At 43.5% G+C, this 14809-nt stretch overlaps 1 protein-coding gene across 2 annotated transcripts in view; it reads left to right on the forward strand.

Moving 5' to 3' along the window:
* The window catches only part of ANKDD1B (ankyrin repeat and death domain containing 1B), a 35222-nt gene extending 20851 nt beyond the window's left edge, over positions 1–14371 (forward strand). For both annotated transcript variants that reach the window (XM_028749031.2, XM_028749032.2), the window contains exons 11-15: positions 165–263; positions 5113–5208; positions 9115–9313; positions 11374–11505; positions 13338–14371. In XM_028749031.2, coding sequence (XP_028604864.2) covers positions 165–263; positions 5113–5208; positions 9115–9313; positions 11374–11505; positions 13338–13396 — 585 coding nt within the window. In that variant the 3' untranslated portion in view covers positions 13397–14371. The remainder of the gene's footprint in view (positions 1–164; positions 264–5112; positions 5209–9114; positions 9314–11373; positions 11506–13337) is intronic.
* Positions 14372–14809: the final 438 nt, after the last annotated feature.

Genomic DNA, 14809 nt, shown 5'->3' on the forward strand with positions numbered 1-14809 from the left:
GCCCATTGAAGGCAACGGACATTACTAATATGGTTCCATTCATCAAAATGGGTCTGCTCTGAGTTGAACTTAGCTTTGTACAACCAACTGACTTTTTCGCCATGTTTTTGTTAGTGGAGGACGTTCCTTGATAACATTCTTCTGCTTTGTCTTATTTCTGCAAGAGACATCAAACACCTTTACACCTGGCAGCAGACCTTGGAAATGTGGAAGTAATTGAAATGCTGCTAAAGGCAGGTTGTGACTTGAAAATTGTGGACAAGGTACTTTCTGTTGTTCGTGTTTATGTGAAAATGCAATTGCTCTACATGTCCTGTTCTGTAGAACAGGCTGCTCTTTTCAAATATCACCCACTGATATATATATAACTCTTGATTTAACTTCTCTCTTAAAACCTACAAGTGCATGGTAATAGTAAGCAACCTGTGAGATCAAACATACAGTACTTACTGTTCTTTCTTTTTGAAAGACTGAGCGAGATATAAAATACTCCTTTTCAGAGAAACACTTTCACATTCTGATTCATTGGGTTCCATTTACCAGCCATTTTGAAGCCTCTCATCCAATTGTGCCTTGATGCATCTAAACTTTTTCTTTCTATTGGGACATGCATTCCCCAAATATAAAAAAATACAAAGCTATGTAAGTCACACTGGTCCAGTTCACATGTCATGGTAATCTATAGTTAATGGGTTTTCTCCTCAGAATTGCATGGGGAGGAAAAAAATCATGGTCCCTGGCTTTGCGTTATGTCAAGGAGACAAACAAATCATGATCAGTAAACTAAGAACAAGTCTTAGCTACAGATTGTGGCTTCCTGGGAGCAAAATAATCCATGATCCCTGAATCATACATAACACCTTAGAGATTTTTGAAATATTATAAATGCTATAAAATAAAATAACCCAGATCAATGTCTGCATGGATGAAGCCATGTAATTCATTCTATGCATAGATGACTGAGCCAATTTGAATGCTTCTATGGGAGCCAAGGCCCAGGCTATTAAAGCTGAATTAGTCAAGTTCTATTGTGGAAGTTAAGCCTATCCATTCACATTTAAGTTACTGACCTAAAAGGCAGGCCCAATAGGAGTGATTTGGTGGAGTGTCTGAGAAGAGAATGTTACTTGAATTTATTATGCAGCGCCTTAAGTAAAAAATCTGGAGTAGCCCAACCAAGACTCGGCAATAACTTTTTTGGCCACAATTAATGCTTTCGTGCATTGTGCTTTCTGTGACACGGATCCAGCAAGATGAACATTATCTAGGTACCAAAGGAATGAGTCCCTGTCAGAGAAAAAGGTGGGATAGAAATAAATATATGATGATGATGATGATGATTTTTCAAAAATAAGAGATTGGAATGACCTAATGTAAAACAGGGACGCAGGTGGCGCTGTGGGTTAAACCACAGAGCCTAGGACTTGCCGATCAGAAGGTCGGCGGTTCGAATCCCTGCGACAGGGTCAGCTCCTGTTGCTCGGTCCCAGCTCCTGCCAACCTAGCAATTCGAAAGCACGTCAAAGTGCAAGTAGATAAAGAGGTACCACTCCGGCGGGAAGGTAAACGGCGTTTCCGTGCGCTGCTCTGGTTCGCCAGAAGTGGCTCAGTCATGCTGGCCACATGACCCGGAAGCTGTACGCTGGTTCCCTCGGCCAATAAAGCGAGATGAGTGCCGCAACCCCAGAGTCAGCCACGACTGGACCTAATGGTTAGGGGTCCCTTTACCTTTAATGTAAAACTAGGGACCAATCCTAGATATGAAATGGTGAAATGTCTTTCAGGCACACTTTCAAAGAGTGAGTCCCACGGATCATAATGGGATTTGCTTCCAAGCAAATATGCATACGTTTGTTCTGGTTATTAGTGTGACCCTCATTCTGTGGGGCAAAGGCTTCTGTTGCAGCATGTCTCTGAATGCCATTTGCTAGGAATTGCCAGTGGGCAAAGTGCAGCTATGCTCCCATCCAGCTTGCAGGCTTCCTAGAGGTGTTTGGCTGGGCAATGTGAGAACAGGATGCTGGAGTAGATGGAGCATTGGCCTGATCCAACAAGCTCTTCTTCATTCTCATGTTACTGCACTTGGAGCATGCTTCTGTCCCTTGGTAAGGCATACACCTGCCTTCTCTCTGCCCCTGTTGGTGCCACCGGCACCGCTGTCGTAAGTCTAGGGTAGATTACACCTAACGCAATGGAATGAATTTCCCTCTCACACGGCTTTAGCTCTTTAGCACATGGAAACTCTGGAAGATTTATGTTGTGGACAGCTGTTTTCCGTGTAAATCCACTCACATAAAAGGATTACTGAGATAACCCGGTAAAGTCACAGAATTATGTGTGGCCTTGAACTGTCAGTAGCTGGGATGTACTTGGATTACAGAACAGCCATGGCTGGCTGAGGAGAGACTGATGTGCAGCACTGTGAAAGCAGCCATTGTTAGTAAAGAATTTCACTTTTTTACGAACTTGTGTTATCAGAGCTGTTAAGCAAAGTCAAGTGATTTGGGGCAGGATTCAGCTAATGCAGGGATCAGCAACCTTTTTCAGCCATGGGGCGGTCCACTGTCCCTCAGACCATGAGGTGGGCTGGACTATTATTTTGGGGGAAGAAATATTCCTATTCCCCACAAATAACCCAGAGATGCTTTTTAAATAAAAGCACACATTCTACTCATGTAAAAACATGCTGATTCCTGGACCGTCCGCCAGCCGGATTTAGAAGGCGATTGGGCCGGATCTGGCCTGCGGGCCTTAGGTTGCCTACCCCTGAGCTAATAAGTCCTATCAGCAGGGGCCCTGCACAAGGACTTCCACTTGTGTAACAGGGCTTCCCTACTCTCCTCACCCCTCTGCCCCCACCCCCACAATTGACTGGGGGAGGGGAGGAAGGGGAGAGGAGGGGGAGATCATCCTGTCTGGCTAGCTGAAATGCTTGCTCTGACAGAACAATCACCTTACCATTATATTGAATCCCCATGTCTCTGTTTAACGTAATCTATTATTTTAAAAATATTACTTAAAGCTAAGCAAAGAACAAATTCAAGCTATGCAATACAGTAATTATTATATTGGTTTAGAGCCTGATATAAGACAGGAGAATATGGCCATACTCACACATTGTGCTAAACCATGGCTTGGAACAATGTTAGCAGAGAGTGCTGGTGCTCCCTGGGAAGTCAAAGGACCCCCCAAAATGTGCTTTTAAAAAGGATTGTGAGTTTGGGAGCTGTGCAGATGCACATGCCTATAGACACATGCCCCACATCCCAGGGCTCCAACCTAAGCCGGGGAGCACTTGACCCTGAATTATATTGCTTTTTGATGGAAGGGAGGAGATAGCATTTAATTAGGGTTAATTTGGTCCATCAACTTGATTAAAAATGGCACCTGGCATCCGAATGTAAACGAAGTCTGCTGCCTCCACCTTGGGAACCCTCATGCTGAGTTTGGTTTCTCAAGAGGCCCACCAAATGCAGCAACGGTATCTTCAGAGGAAACCAAACCACCTTAGTTTGTACCCGTTATGCCAAAAAGTAGGTGAAACCATGCCAAAACTATATTTCAGTCTGCCATCTTGATTCAAAATGGTGCCCGGCATCCGGACATCAGTGAAGATTCCCACCACCACCACCTCTGGAACACTTAGTCCACGTTTGGCAACAGTATCATGACTGGCAGCCAAACCTAAGCTTAAAATGAGTGCGTTTGGATTATAATATAAATCTTCCAAAGGGAATTGGAGAACTTAATGGAAGATAAGCCACCATGCTCCTGAATGCCAGTTGCTGGGGATCACAAGCAGGAATGTGCTATTGTACTCATGTCCTTGCTTGTGGGTTTGCACATAGTCACTGTGTGAACAATTCCTTATGTTTATGTGTGTTTTTTCTTATTGTGATTAATTTCTATAACGGAAACTGCTGTATGAGAGCTGGACCCCACAAGGCAGCCTATAAATACTTTAAATAATTTTAATTTTTACGAATTTGAAATACCCATTATATTGTGCTCTTCCCTATGCCTGGATCAGCGGCGTAGCGTGGGTTATCAGCACCCGGGGCAAGGCAAGTAATTTGCGCCCCCTAACCCGGGGCAAGGCAAGTAATTTGCGCCCCCTAACCCGGGGCAAGGCAAGTACAGTAATTTACTCTCCCAAGCAGCAGCATCGAGGCTTCTCTTTCCCCCGCGCTCTCCTGGAGCTGCCTCTTTTCTTTCCTTTTTCCCCTTTCTCCAAGGCTTTTCGCTTTCTCTCCTTAACTGATTCCTCCTCCACACCGCGGCGTTTCCTGGCTGCTTCCCCCCCCCCTTCCCCTCTCTCTCCTCCTCGCTCTGCTTGCCTTGCCCTGCCCTGCCTGAGGGCGCCCTGAGGAGACTCCGCTCTCCTTTTTGACCAGGCGAGGTGGAAAAAAGGGGGAAAAGTCTCTTCCCACCCCCTCGCCAGACTCCCTGCTCGGCTCGGCTCACTACCCAGGCGGCCAGTGGAGAGAGTCTTGAGCCGCTTAATTCCCAGCAAGGAATTAGCAGGCTCGCTCCACCTCCTCCTCCTCCCGACTTTGCTGCTGCTGCTGCTGCGCGGCTTTTTTCCTCTACCGACGGCACGCTGTGCCTTGGAGAGGTTCCCGCTTCCTCGAGGGGGGCCGGCCAAACGCGCCCCCCAAAATGTTGCGCCCGGTGCGGCCGGCACCCCTGGCACCCCCCACGCTACGCCACTGGCCTGGATACTGTGTTTCATGCTCTGGGATAGTAGTCATACACATAATTATAGAACCTGCTAACAGTTTGTTCTTGTTGCTTTGATTTTCCACTATCCGTATCCTGTAACATTGACAGTAAACAAGTTAATGTAATAAGCGAAACACTGCACCGATAATGGAAAAGTGTATTATAATTTGCCTGGTATTAGTACACCATTAGTTCCCAATATTGAAGAGAGATTTTTTTTTTTTGGATGAGCTCTTAGATCCTACTTACTTTAGTTTTTGTATGCGTTTCCCCTTTTTGTGTTTGTTAATATTTCAAAATTCAGTTTTTAAAAGATGAAGCTGCTAACCTCTTTTAGCTTGGCCTCTGTTTTCTCAAGCTTTAATTGATTCACACTGTTTGCCTTTTCAGCAAGGAAAAACTGCACTAGCTGTAGCTTCCAGGAGCAATCATGCCTTGATTGTAGATATGATTATAAAAGCAGAAAGATATTACACCTGGAAACAGGTAAGAAAAAAACCTCTGGTTTATTTATCCTTTTGCTAACACATATTTATCCAATAAATGAAACCATTTTTCCAAAAGATGTTAATCTAATGGCTTTGGATTCCCAAACTCTAAGGTGGGCTTCCTTGTAAAGGGGCTAGAAAATGCTAGAGAGAAAGTGGGCATTTCTTTTTCTTATTTCCATTGCATCTTTTGTTTATGTCTTCACTGTTATCCAACAGCATGTTGAGTTAGATGCTGAGCTCTCTTCCTGAAGTTTCTTGGCATCCTGATGAACTCGGTGCTTCCCATTCTTAATGGACTGTATGGGAAATGGCGGAAAAAATCAGTATGTTCTGCCTACCCAAAGATCCTTTCCATACAGCACAATCTGGTGCATATTTACTTAAAAGTTAGTACCGCCGTATTTGTTGGGGTTCCCTTGTAAATATGTTTAAGATTGCAGCTTTGGAGACTTCTTTATTTTCCGTCAATCTACCTTCTGCTGTGGCTGGGTTTAAAGGCGGGGGGAGGTTTTCCCCCTTGGGGCAATTATTTGCATACTCATGCACCTTTTATTGCCCAAATTGCATTATGTTACAGTCTGATTGTCTGAATGGTTCATTAAGGTGAGTACACACTCATGCTTTGGCATTGTCGCAGCACATGTTTAGAATGTTTGCAGTGGCATTCTTGGCAGCGACTACAGTAAACATATGGGACACGGGTGGCGCTGTGGTCTAAACCACAGAGCCTAGGGCTTGCCGATCAGAAGGTCGGCGGTTCAAATCCCCGCGACGTGGTGAGCTCCTGTTGCTCGGTCCCTGCTCCTGCCAACCTAACAGTTCGAAAGCACATCAAAGTGCGAGTAGATAAATAGGTACCGCTCCGGCAGGAAGGTAAACAGTGTTTCCATGCGCTGCTCTAGTTTGCCAGAAGCAGCTTAGTCATGCTAGCCAAATGACCCGGAAGATGTATGCCGGCTCCCTCGGCCAATAAAGCGAGATGAGCACTGCAACCCCAGAGTCATCCACGACTGGACCTAATGGACAGGGGTCCCTTTACCTTTTAAAGTGAACATGGTGTGTTGCTGGCCACACAATGAAATTGTGGGGGGGTTTTGCGTGGGTGATTGGGCTCCATTTGTTTATTTCATGTCTGAGGCTAGCCACATATTATGGATTATGTTCAACCCTCCCATTGCCCCCGTGGAACCATGTGGGCCCAATGAAAACAGTTTGGCCTATAGCAAGGTCAGAGATGCCACAGGACAGATCACATGCCTCTTGGAAACTACAGCTTCCATGATGCCACAGGACTTTGGAAACACTGTGCATGAATGGGCACATTCAAGTCCTCCTTGTGCAGCTTATGAAACAGAAGTAGAAGATAGTGATAAAATACGAAGCTCCAACTGGGATACAGATCCTAAAAATCAGGGTATTATTGGCGTGCTCCTTTTTTACAGAACTAGTATGCTGCAGTGGCTAAAATGTAGACATTGGCAACTCATTCAGCCATGAAACTCACTGATGTCCTTCAGCAAGGCACTGTCCCGTACCACGCAGGGGTTGTTGAGGATAAAATCAAGCTGCCAAGCTCTGTGGAAGGACATGAGAAAAAGAAATATGGGAAATAGGCAAACATATTGATTGAGGGAAAAGGAATGCCACTTTTACTTCAGAAACAAAGAGCTTTCCATTATGGAGTTGGTGTACTTGAAGCTGTTGTTTTTTGTTCTATTAAATAAAACAGAGAATGGAGGAAAGGGCAGGAAGGGAACACAAAGTACAGATTCAGCTTAGATTAGTTTGGAGTTAGCTGGCTTTTATAACGTGTCGCAAGGTTAATTACATGCATAGTTAAGTGCAGGTCTTCGCAGTTCTCTTCCATATGGGGAAACAAGGTTGAGCTGGGAGGGGGAGGAGGAGGAGGCTGTGTTCTTTACCAGAGAGAATGGCTTTGGAGTCTGGTGATAATCAGATGGATATTTGTCTGCAGACGTTTGCAACAGAAATGGGCAAAGGAGGGCAGGAGAACATTTCACAGCAAACAGCTGCTGGTCAAGGGAAGCAGAGCAGTGTCTGGGTTTCTGAGTAAATCCAGAATGGCATCTGTTGTAACCTCCATTCAACATAGGCAAGCTGGGAGTCTGTGTGCTCCATCTCAGCCAAATATACAGATGGGTTTGGTGAGGTCTCCTTTTTTGCCAGGATTCTGTGTCATGTTCAAATTCTGTCCTTTATGATGTGAAAGTGCAGTGAGATACCCTTGGGCAGGAGGGGAAAATGAACTATTACTGCTTTTCCTTTTTTTAGTATCTCAAGCTTAGTCCAGTCCTTTAAAAGGTAAAGGGACCCCTGACCATTAGGTCCAGTCGTGATCGACTCTAGGGTTGCGGCGCTCATCTCGCTTTATTGGCTGAGGGAGCCGGCGTCCAGCTTCCAGGTCATGTGGCCAGCATGACAAAGCCGCTTCTGGCAAACCAGAGCAGCGCAAGGAAACGCCATTTACCTTCCTGCCAGAGTAGTACCTATTTATCTACTTGCACTTGACGTGCTTTTGAACTTCTAGGTGGGCAGGAGCTGGGACCGTTGCGGGGATTCGAACTGCTGACCTTCTGCTGCATCTGTATGCCTATTGAAAACTAGACCTGGAAATTGACTGGGACTGCATTAGGTATACCAGCAGGTTTTTCTACTGTGGGGTGAATTCTGCTTCCCCCACCTTCACACCTCAAATCACGGCCTCCAACGTGAACACAGATTGTGTCTTCCTCTTTGCTCCTCCTCTAATGCTTCAAGCACTCTGCCTGCATTGGGCTGGTTAAAAACCAACAACAAAAACCATTGTATATATGTCTGATGAAATGCTTGTTCCTAGAAAAAGTAATAACTTTTTATCTTGAAGTGGCTTCAAGATTGAAACAAGGGCCAGCCAATCCGTGCTGTGCAGAGGTGGAGCAGAGATGTGTTTTGTCTTTAATCAGAACAAGGGTCTGCCAAGATGCAGAGATGTGTGAATGTAGAAACCTCTAAACTTTTTGTGCAGCCCTTTTGTACAAGATAAGACAACAAACCCAGAATGTTGCCTGAAAGGGAATGTGATTCTCAGGCTGAAAAGGGTTTCCCAGCCCTGATTTAAAATCGTGAATCTCTAACGGCATTAATATTCTAGAAGTGTGATACTGAAATTGTTTATTAATTTAGTATCTAATGAACCATGCAACATGGTCCAGCACCTGTGAACTCAGAATAGGCTATGATCTAATCCAGGTCTGCAAGATCTGGTGCATGGAAACTTTTGGCCATGCTCATGAATGCATAAATTAAGGTGTGCTATTGGGCATGAGGCCTCACACAAGGTTGAAGAGTGTACACCATATATTTTACGTGTAGTGTATGTTTGGCAGTATCTTGCCTCTAGCAATGTGTTTTGATTTCTGCCCATTCCTTGAGAATATAAATAGATGAGAGGGGTTTGGATTGCCTACCAAGTTGCTATATGTGAGAGTGACTCTCTGATGTTCTTCTATTGCTTCACCTCTGCTATCACTGTCAAAGCTGTAGCATTTATAAATGTCTCACTTGTTTGCTTCCTGGAAACAAATGCCTTAGGGGGATAGCAATAGAGCAGAGGTAGAAGTGTTTGCTATGAGAAATGCTGGAAACAGGAGCCTAGTATCCTGTTTCCCTGTATCAGCGAAGCCTGGTTATTGGTTGGTTTGTTTTTACAATCTGTTGTTGCGTCCTCCTCCAATTCTTTCCCTTTGGGGGTGTAGTATGTCATGCTTCTAGATGCAATCAATATCAGGGCTAGCCTTGGAAAACCATTAAGATTCAAAGCCAGGGATATTTTTAATAATTGGGGGAGGGGAGCCCTATTATTGGAAGAACCGCATGGCTTCATCTTCAACTTTCTTTCCAGGAGCAACTTCAAAGTGGTGATGATCCGCAAAATGATATTCTGTCTTTTAAACAAGATCACGGTGTGCAGACCAAACAAATTCGTTCCTCCCTTTGGAATCTTGCTTACAACCAGTTAAAAATGCGTGAGTGGGCAAAACTGGCACAATTTTGGAAGTTTACAGATGAGCAAGTCAAAGCTATTGAAGAACAGTGGACAGGTAAATATACTACATGAAATGGCAGTGTCCTCATTCCAGACATAAGAAAATCCATATAAGCCTGAGCTACAGGTTTTGAATTATGGAGAAATTATTTCTCTGGCTCTAAGCATTTAAAATTAAATGTAGCTGTATGGTTGTTGATTTTTAAATGCAGGATACAATCAATAGCTGCTACCTGTCTTGCCAACTTTGGATAGTTGTTTCCAAAGCAAGCATAGAAAATGTAATCATATGGTTCTTCTGTACATAATAAAATACAGAATGTACTTTTGTTGTTGTTGTGCTATATATGTTCTCCTGGCATAGACTAGGTCTTAAAATGGATTCTATAAATGCCCCTCTTTCAAATTTTGTAGGTGTATTTGTTTAAAGCAAGACTCTGTCTTTAGACATTGAATTACAAGTCGTCGTCTCATAAGTCAACATACATATTCTCATACCTGTCAATGTTTGAAAGGGGTGTGTGAGAGAGAATTTGATTTTGGCCCCACCCACTGAGCACTGTTTCATGCTCAGTCACCAGCACATTGTGTAGTATGTTACTGTTTCAATATTTACATTTATAGGTAAATGGTGTGTTAAAAACAGATAAGGATCCCTTGTTGGTTCAGCCAACTGGGACCAAGTGAACTCTTGGATTACAAGCTCTGCTCTGCCACACAGCCATAATGTGGAGCCCTTTGATGTTTTCTCTAGCATGCCCAAGGTCACCTTATGCAGATTGACACCCATCAATCTGGCCAAAGGGTAGACAATTGTGAAGCCATGTTCCTAATGCAATTACGTGATGATTCTCCACTTAAACATGTAGTAGGATCTCTGTTCAATTTCCATGAGTGGGAAAAGTTATTCTTTAACCATTTCAACTATGTGTAGGAAAGGGAGCACTCCTTCTCCTAGTATGTGAACCCTGCAACCTCTGCACTCAAGCTGGGGAAATGAAAAGACAAACACATACTTAAGCTGCATTTTCCTCTCACCGCTGAGTAATGTCTAAATTGTAACTAACAAGGAAAGGTTAGCGCCTTCCCCGCAAGTCATTTAGCACCTATTCTCATAAACTTGGGAAGAGATAGAGAACAAAACAGAATGTTGGTAGCTTGCAAAAATCCCAAGTGGAAACGGGTAGGGCAGAAGATGCTCTTATTTGTGGCAAGACAGTTGCTTTCAAGTTGTGGAAGTAAGTGTCCAAAAAGGTTCCGTTCTCAGAGCCAAACTGGATGTTACATGAGATTTGTGTTTGCATCTCACATGTGCTGGTCTTTTTTAAAATAAATAAAGAGAAGAACAATAAGGGGGAGGGAATATCTAACCATTTTCATTCCATTTTGGGGGTGGGCACCCCATCACACAAGTTGAAGCTGCTCTCTCCCCCACATGGGAGAAGATACAGGATCCCCATGCAGACAGTGAAGCAGTTTGGGGAGAGCAAATTTAAGTGGACAAATGGTGGACGAAAGAGTTAGGCAGCACCTTCCTTTTAGTCTCCACGGCTACTTTTCAGTTAAAAAGAAGAGTAAGGGTTTTCTGTTCTCACATCTCCCATGTAATGTCCATCTTAACTCTCAGTCCTCCCACACAGCAAATTGGTGGTTCCATATTCAGTGCGGATTTTCTGGGCTTTGGGGTGTTGGTGTTGAGTTTTTATTTTTATCTGCTGGTTGGGGGTGGGTGGGTGGGAGTATTGCTTGCTTTATTGTTTGGCAGCATGCTATCATGGTTACGGGAGTGTATTTCCCCCAAATTTGTTGTATGGAATATCAGCCCCTTTTCCCCCTATGGCATAGGGCATTTATATACATCTTTTCCAGTGCTTGGAGAATCTTTGGCTGACAAGAGACTAATGATAATTCCCTCTAAGAATTGCAAGTTTGAAACAGAGACCCATTATACAACCCCTGCTCCCAACAGAGCCTCTTCTTTCCCTGTGAGCAGAGGGGCTTGGAGTATCAAGCTCATTCAAGCACGCATCCCTACACCAGTGGGAGATAACATCCAATGGGAAAACATTTTTCTTTCTAAAACTATAGGCTAACATTACATATGTTGTTGCCTAGGAAAAAAGAGCTACAAGGAACACGGACACAGAATGCTTCTCATCTGGTTGCATGGCGTCCTAATGGCTGGCCAGAATCCAGTTAAATATTTGTATGAAGATCTGATAAAAGGAGGATTCAGAGATCTAGCTGGTGAGCAATCAAATTAAGATATTCTATCTGGTCTTTGAAGAGCAGCAACTTTGGGTGGGATTTAGCGGACAAGTCCTGTCAGCAGAAACCTTGTGCAAGGTCTTCTGCATGCACCATGGGGATTTCCCCCATCTCCTCCTCCACCCCCCCCCAAAATTGGCTAAGGGTGTGTCACAAGAACCCTGAAAACTGTGTGTAGGGGAAGGAGAGGGGCAGTCATTCCATCTGGCAAAGTGAAATGCTTGAGCTGACAACATAAATGCCTCTCTGATTCTGTATTAATCTCTAAAGAGAAGAAAGTTTTCTTCCCCAACACACTGCTGGTTTGCGTAAGGTACCTCCAATTGGTGTGGGAGTAAGATGCACCACAAAGGCACCTTTGCTTCCTTTTGTGCAGACACCCCTTCCAACTTGCTAGCTATGGCAGTGCACAAGAGGAAAAACAGGTACATTGCAAGGGATCGATTTTGCTGGGAGTTTGGAAAGTGACTTTAGTTGGTTTAATTGATCTGGCCCACCCCTGCTATACCAACACATATTGATTTATTTAGTTATAGTTCAGGAGTCATCAGTTGTGCCAGTTAAAAAAAATAGTCTGCTAGGTCATAATTTAGAATACAAGTACAGTCACAGTGGCTTTCTTCCCACTACAACCTCATGCTTGCCGGTCCTGCTTGTGGAGATCATACCATATTGATCCTCCACAACAATGATGTGGTTGTCTTCTAATAACAGGAAACATTCCATGGTACCAGGAAAGTCACACCATACACTTTCACACGCATCGCAAATGCAAACACTTCCAACACATGCAACTCCCTCCTCCCATTCTTGAGCATCTCCGCCCCAGATGAAGGAAATGCCTGCCATTTGCAATCAATCATCAATCCATTAAAACACACAAAAAACACATTATGGATGCTAGCACAGTAGCAATTCCCTGATGTGGTTAAACAAGTGAGGCACCAGACTTCAGATGAGGCAAAGGGCCTTTCCAGCTGATGAAAAGCCCAAATTTTACTTCAAGCAAGTTCACCTTATCCCTAAGGGTGCGATGCCATGTCCTCCTCATGGATAATGAGCTGCTTGCTGGAGGAAGACAGGAACAAGCTGTACTCAATTTGTTACTTGGGGAGAAAACAAAACAAAAATATTGGCTCATCCAGACTTTTGCTTTTCCGACTGCTTTCCCCTAGGAAAACCCATTATTAACTGCTGAATCAGAGCAAACACCAATCGGGTTTTTCATGGACTGACATTTGCTCTGATTGAGTGCTATTAAGAGTGGCTTTTCCTGGGGAAAGCAGAGGGGCAAACAGAAAACCGCTTGGATCCATGCTTTCTAGGCAGAAGACAAGCAGCAGTGTGGATGAGCCCTGAATGCTTCAGTGTTGGAGGGAAAGAGCTTGCAGTCGTGAGCAAAAAAAAATTTAAGAATGAAATGATGGGATATACTGGAGCCTGGGCTGCGAGAAAAAGATGAAAAATTCCCATGCAGCATCAATTTCTTAAAATTAAAAAGGCAAATACCCATGGTGTGACTATAGCTACATCATCAGTACATATAAGTAAAGGAAACAAGATGGCAGGAAGCCAGTATACAAATAATACTGAAAGGATTTTAAATAAAAGAAAGCAAGCCAAACAACTTTGTTTGGGGGGGGGTGCCTGTTTCTATTTCAGAAATTCTTTAATTGTCACTGGTTTCACTTTAACAGCAGATGGTTGGGTGGCTACTGAATATTGTGCAGAAACGAACATGAATCGTTCACATCTGACATATTGTAGGCATGCCATGATTTCTGAAGTCTCACAAGTATTTCCTCTTACAGAGAAGATCAGAGCAGAAAATAATGCTGGCACAGAATCCAAGAAATGTGCAATTTCATGAACTCATCCACCAAAGAGCTGGAAACTACATACATTCTGGAATTTACAGGTGCCATTTTTATTTTTCAATAGAAGATGCTTCTTCAAAAGCAGCCAGTTTGTTCCCCAAACTTCTATTTCAGTGCACTGAAACATATTTGTACGACAAAAGGTTTTTGGTTTTTTGGCAAGAGAATACCATGTATTTTTCTTACGGCAAACAATTCTATAGTGGACATGTGAATTAAAACTTTGCGTTAGATACTTAACAGAATCTTGAGACTTAATGCAATGAATTTTATCTAAACTTCATAACCTGAAGGTTCTAATATGAGGTTACCATACAGTACACAACTGATGTTCCTTCAGTATAAAGTGTTTTTCAGCATAATTTTTTCCTCCTAAAGTTTAAAGTTTCCTCCCTCTTATTTCTGCATGTAGACACCTGGAAACCAAAAAAATATTTTTCCAGAATGATGTGATGGTACAAAATTATACAAATTGTGTATTAGGGCTGAAAGAGCTGTACATACCCAAGCTTTTGCAACCATCCTTGTCTCAATGCAACCTCCTGTTCCTTGAAGTGGCAGTCAGCATTGGGAAGGGAAATTGGCAGGGCCTCTGCATGCAGTGCCTTAGGTGTCCACAAAAGCCTCTTTGGATCCTGGGCCACGAATATCCCAGCCTGCCCAGAGATCACCTGGAGGAGAACAATTTCTTGTCCTCCTAGAACTCAGGCATTTAGTGTCGCCAGTCCAATTTTGTGAAATACTCTCAGCTACTAATTTTCAGGTGTTTCTTGAAAATGTTTTTATGCCAAGAGGCCTATTTAGCTGTCCAACCATTTTTCTTTCAAGATGAGACCATCATTTTATTAATATTTTGTATTGCTTTCAAGGTATTTTCTATTTTATTGAACCTGTAAAAATTTTTTGTATACCATATGGCTATTTTATATGCAAGGATGGTCTCTAAATAAATAACCATGGTCAAACTAGGTTACAGTCACATGGGTGGCATAAATTATTATTACTATTATTGAACTAGTTCCTATCTGCCGTGGCCAAGAGTCAGGACTGATGGAAGCTGGTGTTCAACAACTGGAGTTGTTCCATTTTGTGTCTTTATCATAAAAGTGTGAAACTGAGTACACATACAGGGAAGAATGCATCGCCAGAGTGGTGCATGCTCCAGTTATCTCCCGCTTGGACTACTGCAATGCGCTCTACGTGGGGCTACCTTTGAAGGTGACTCGGAAACTGCAATTAATCCAGAATGTGGCAGCTAGACTGGTGACTGGGAGTGGCTGGCAGGACCATTTAACACCGGTCCTGAGAGATCTGCATTGGCTCCCAGTATGTTTCTGAGCACAATTCAGTGTTGGTGCTGACCTTTAAAGCCCTAAACAGCCTCGGCCCAGTGGAACTGATAAAAC

This window comes from Podarcis muralis, chromosome 11, assembly GCF_964188315.1.
Source record: "Podarcis muralis chromosome 11, rPodMur119.hap1.1, whole genome shotgun sequence".
Taxonomy (NCBI): Eukaryota; Metazoa; Chordata; class Lepidosauria; order Squamata; family Lacertidae; genus Podarcis; species Podarcis muralis.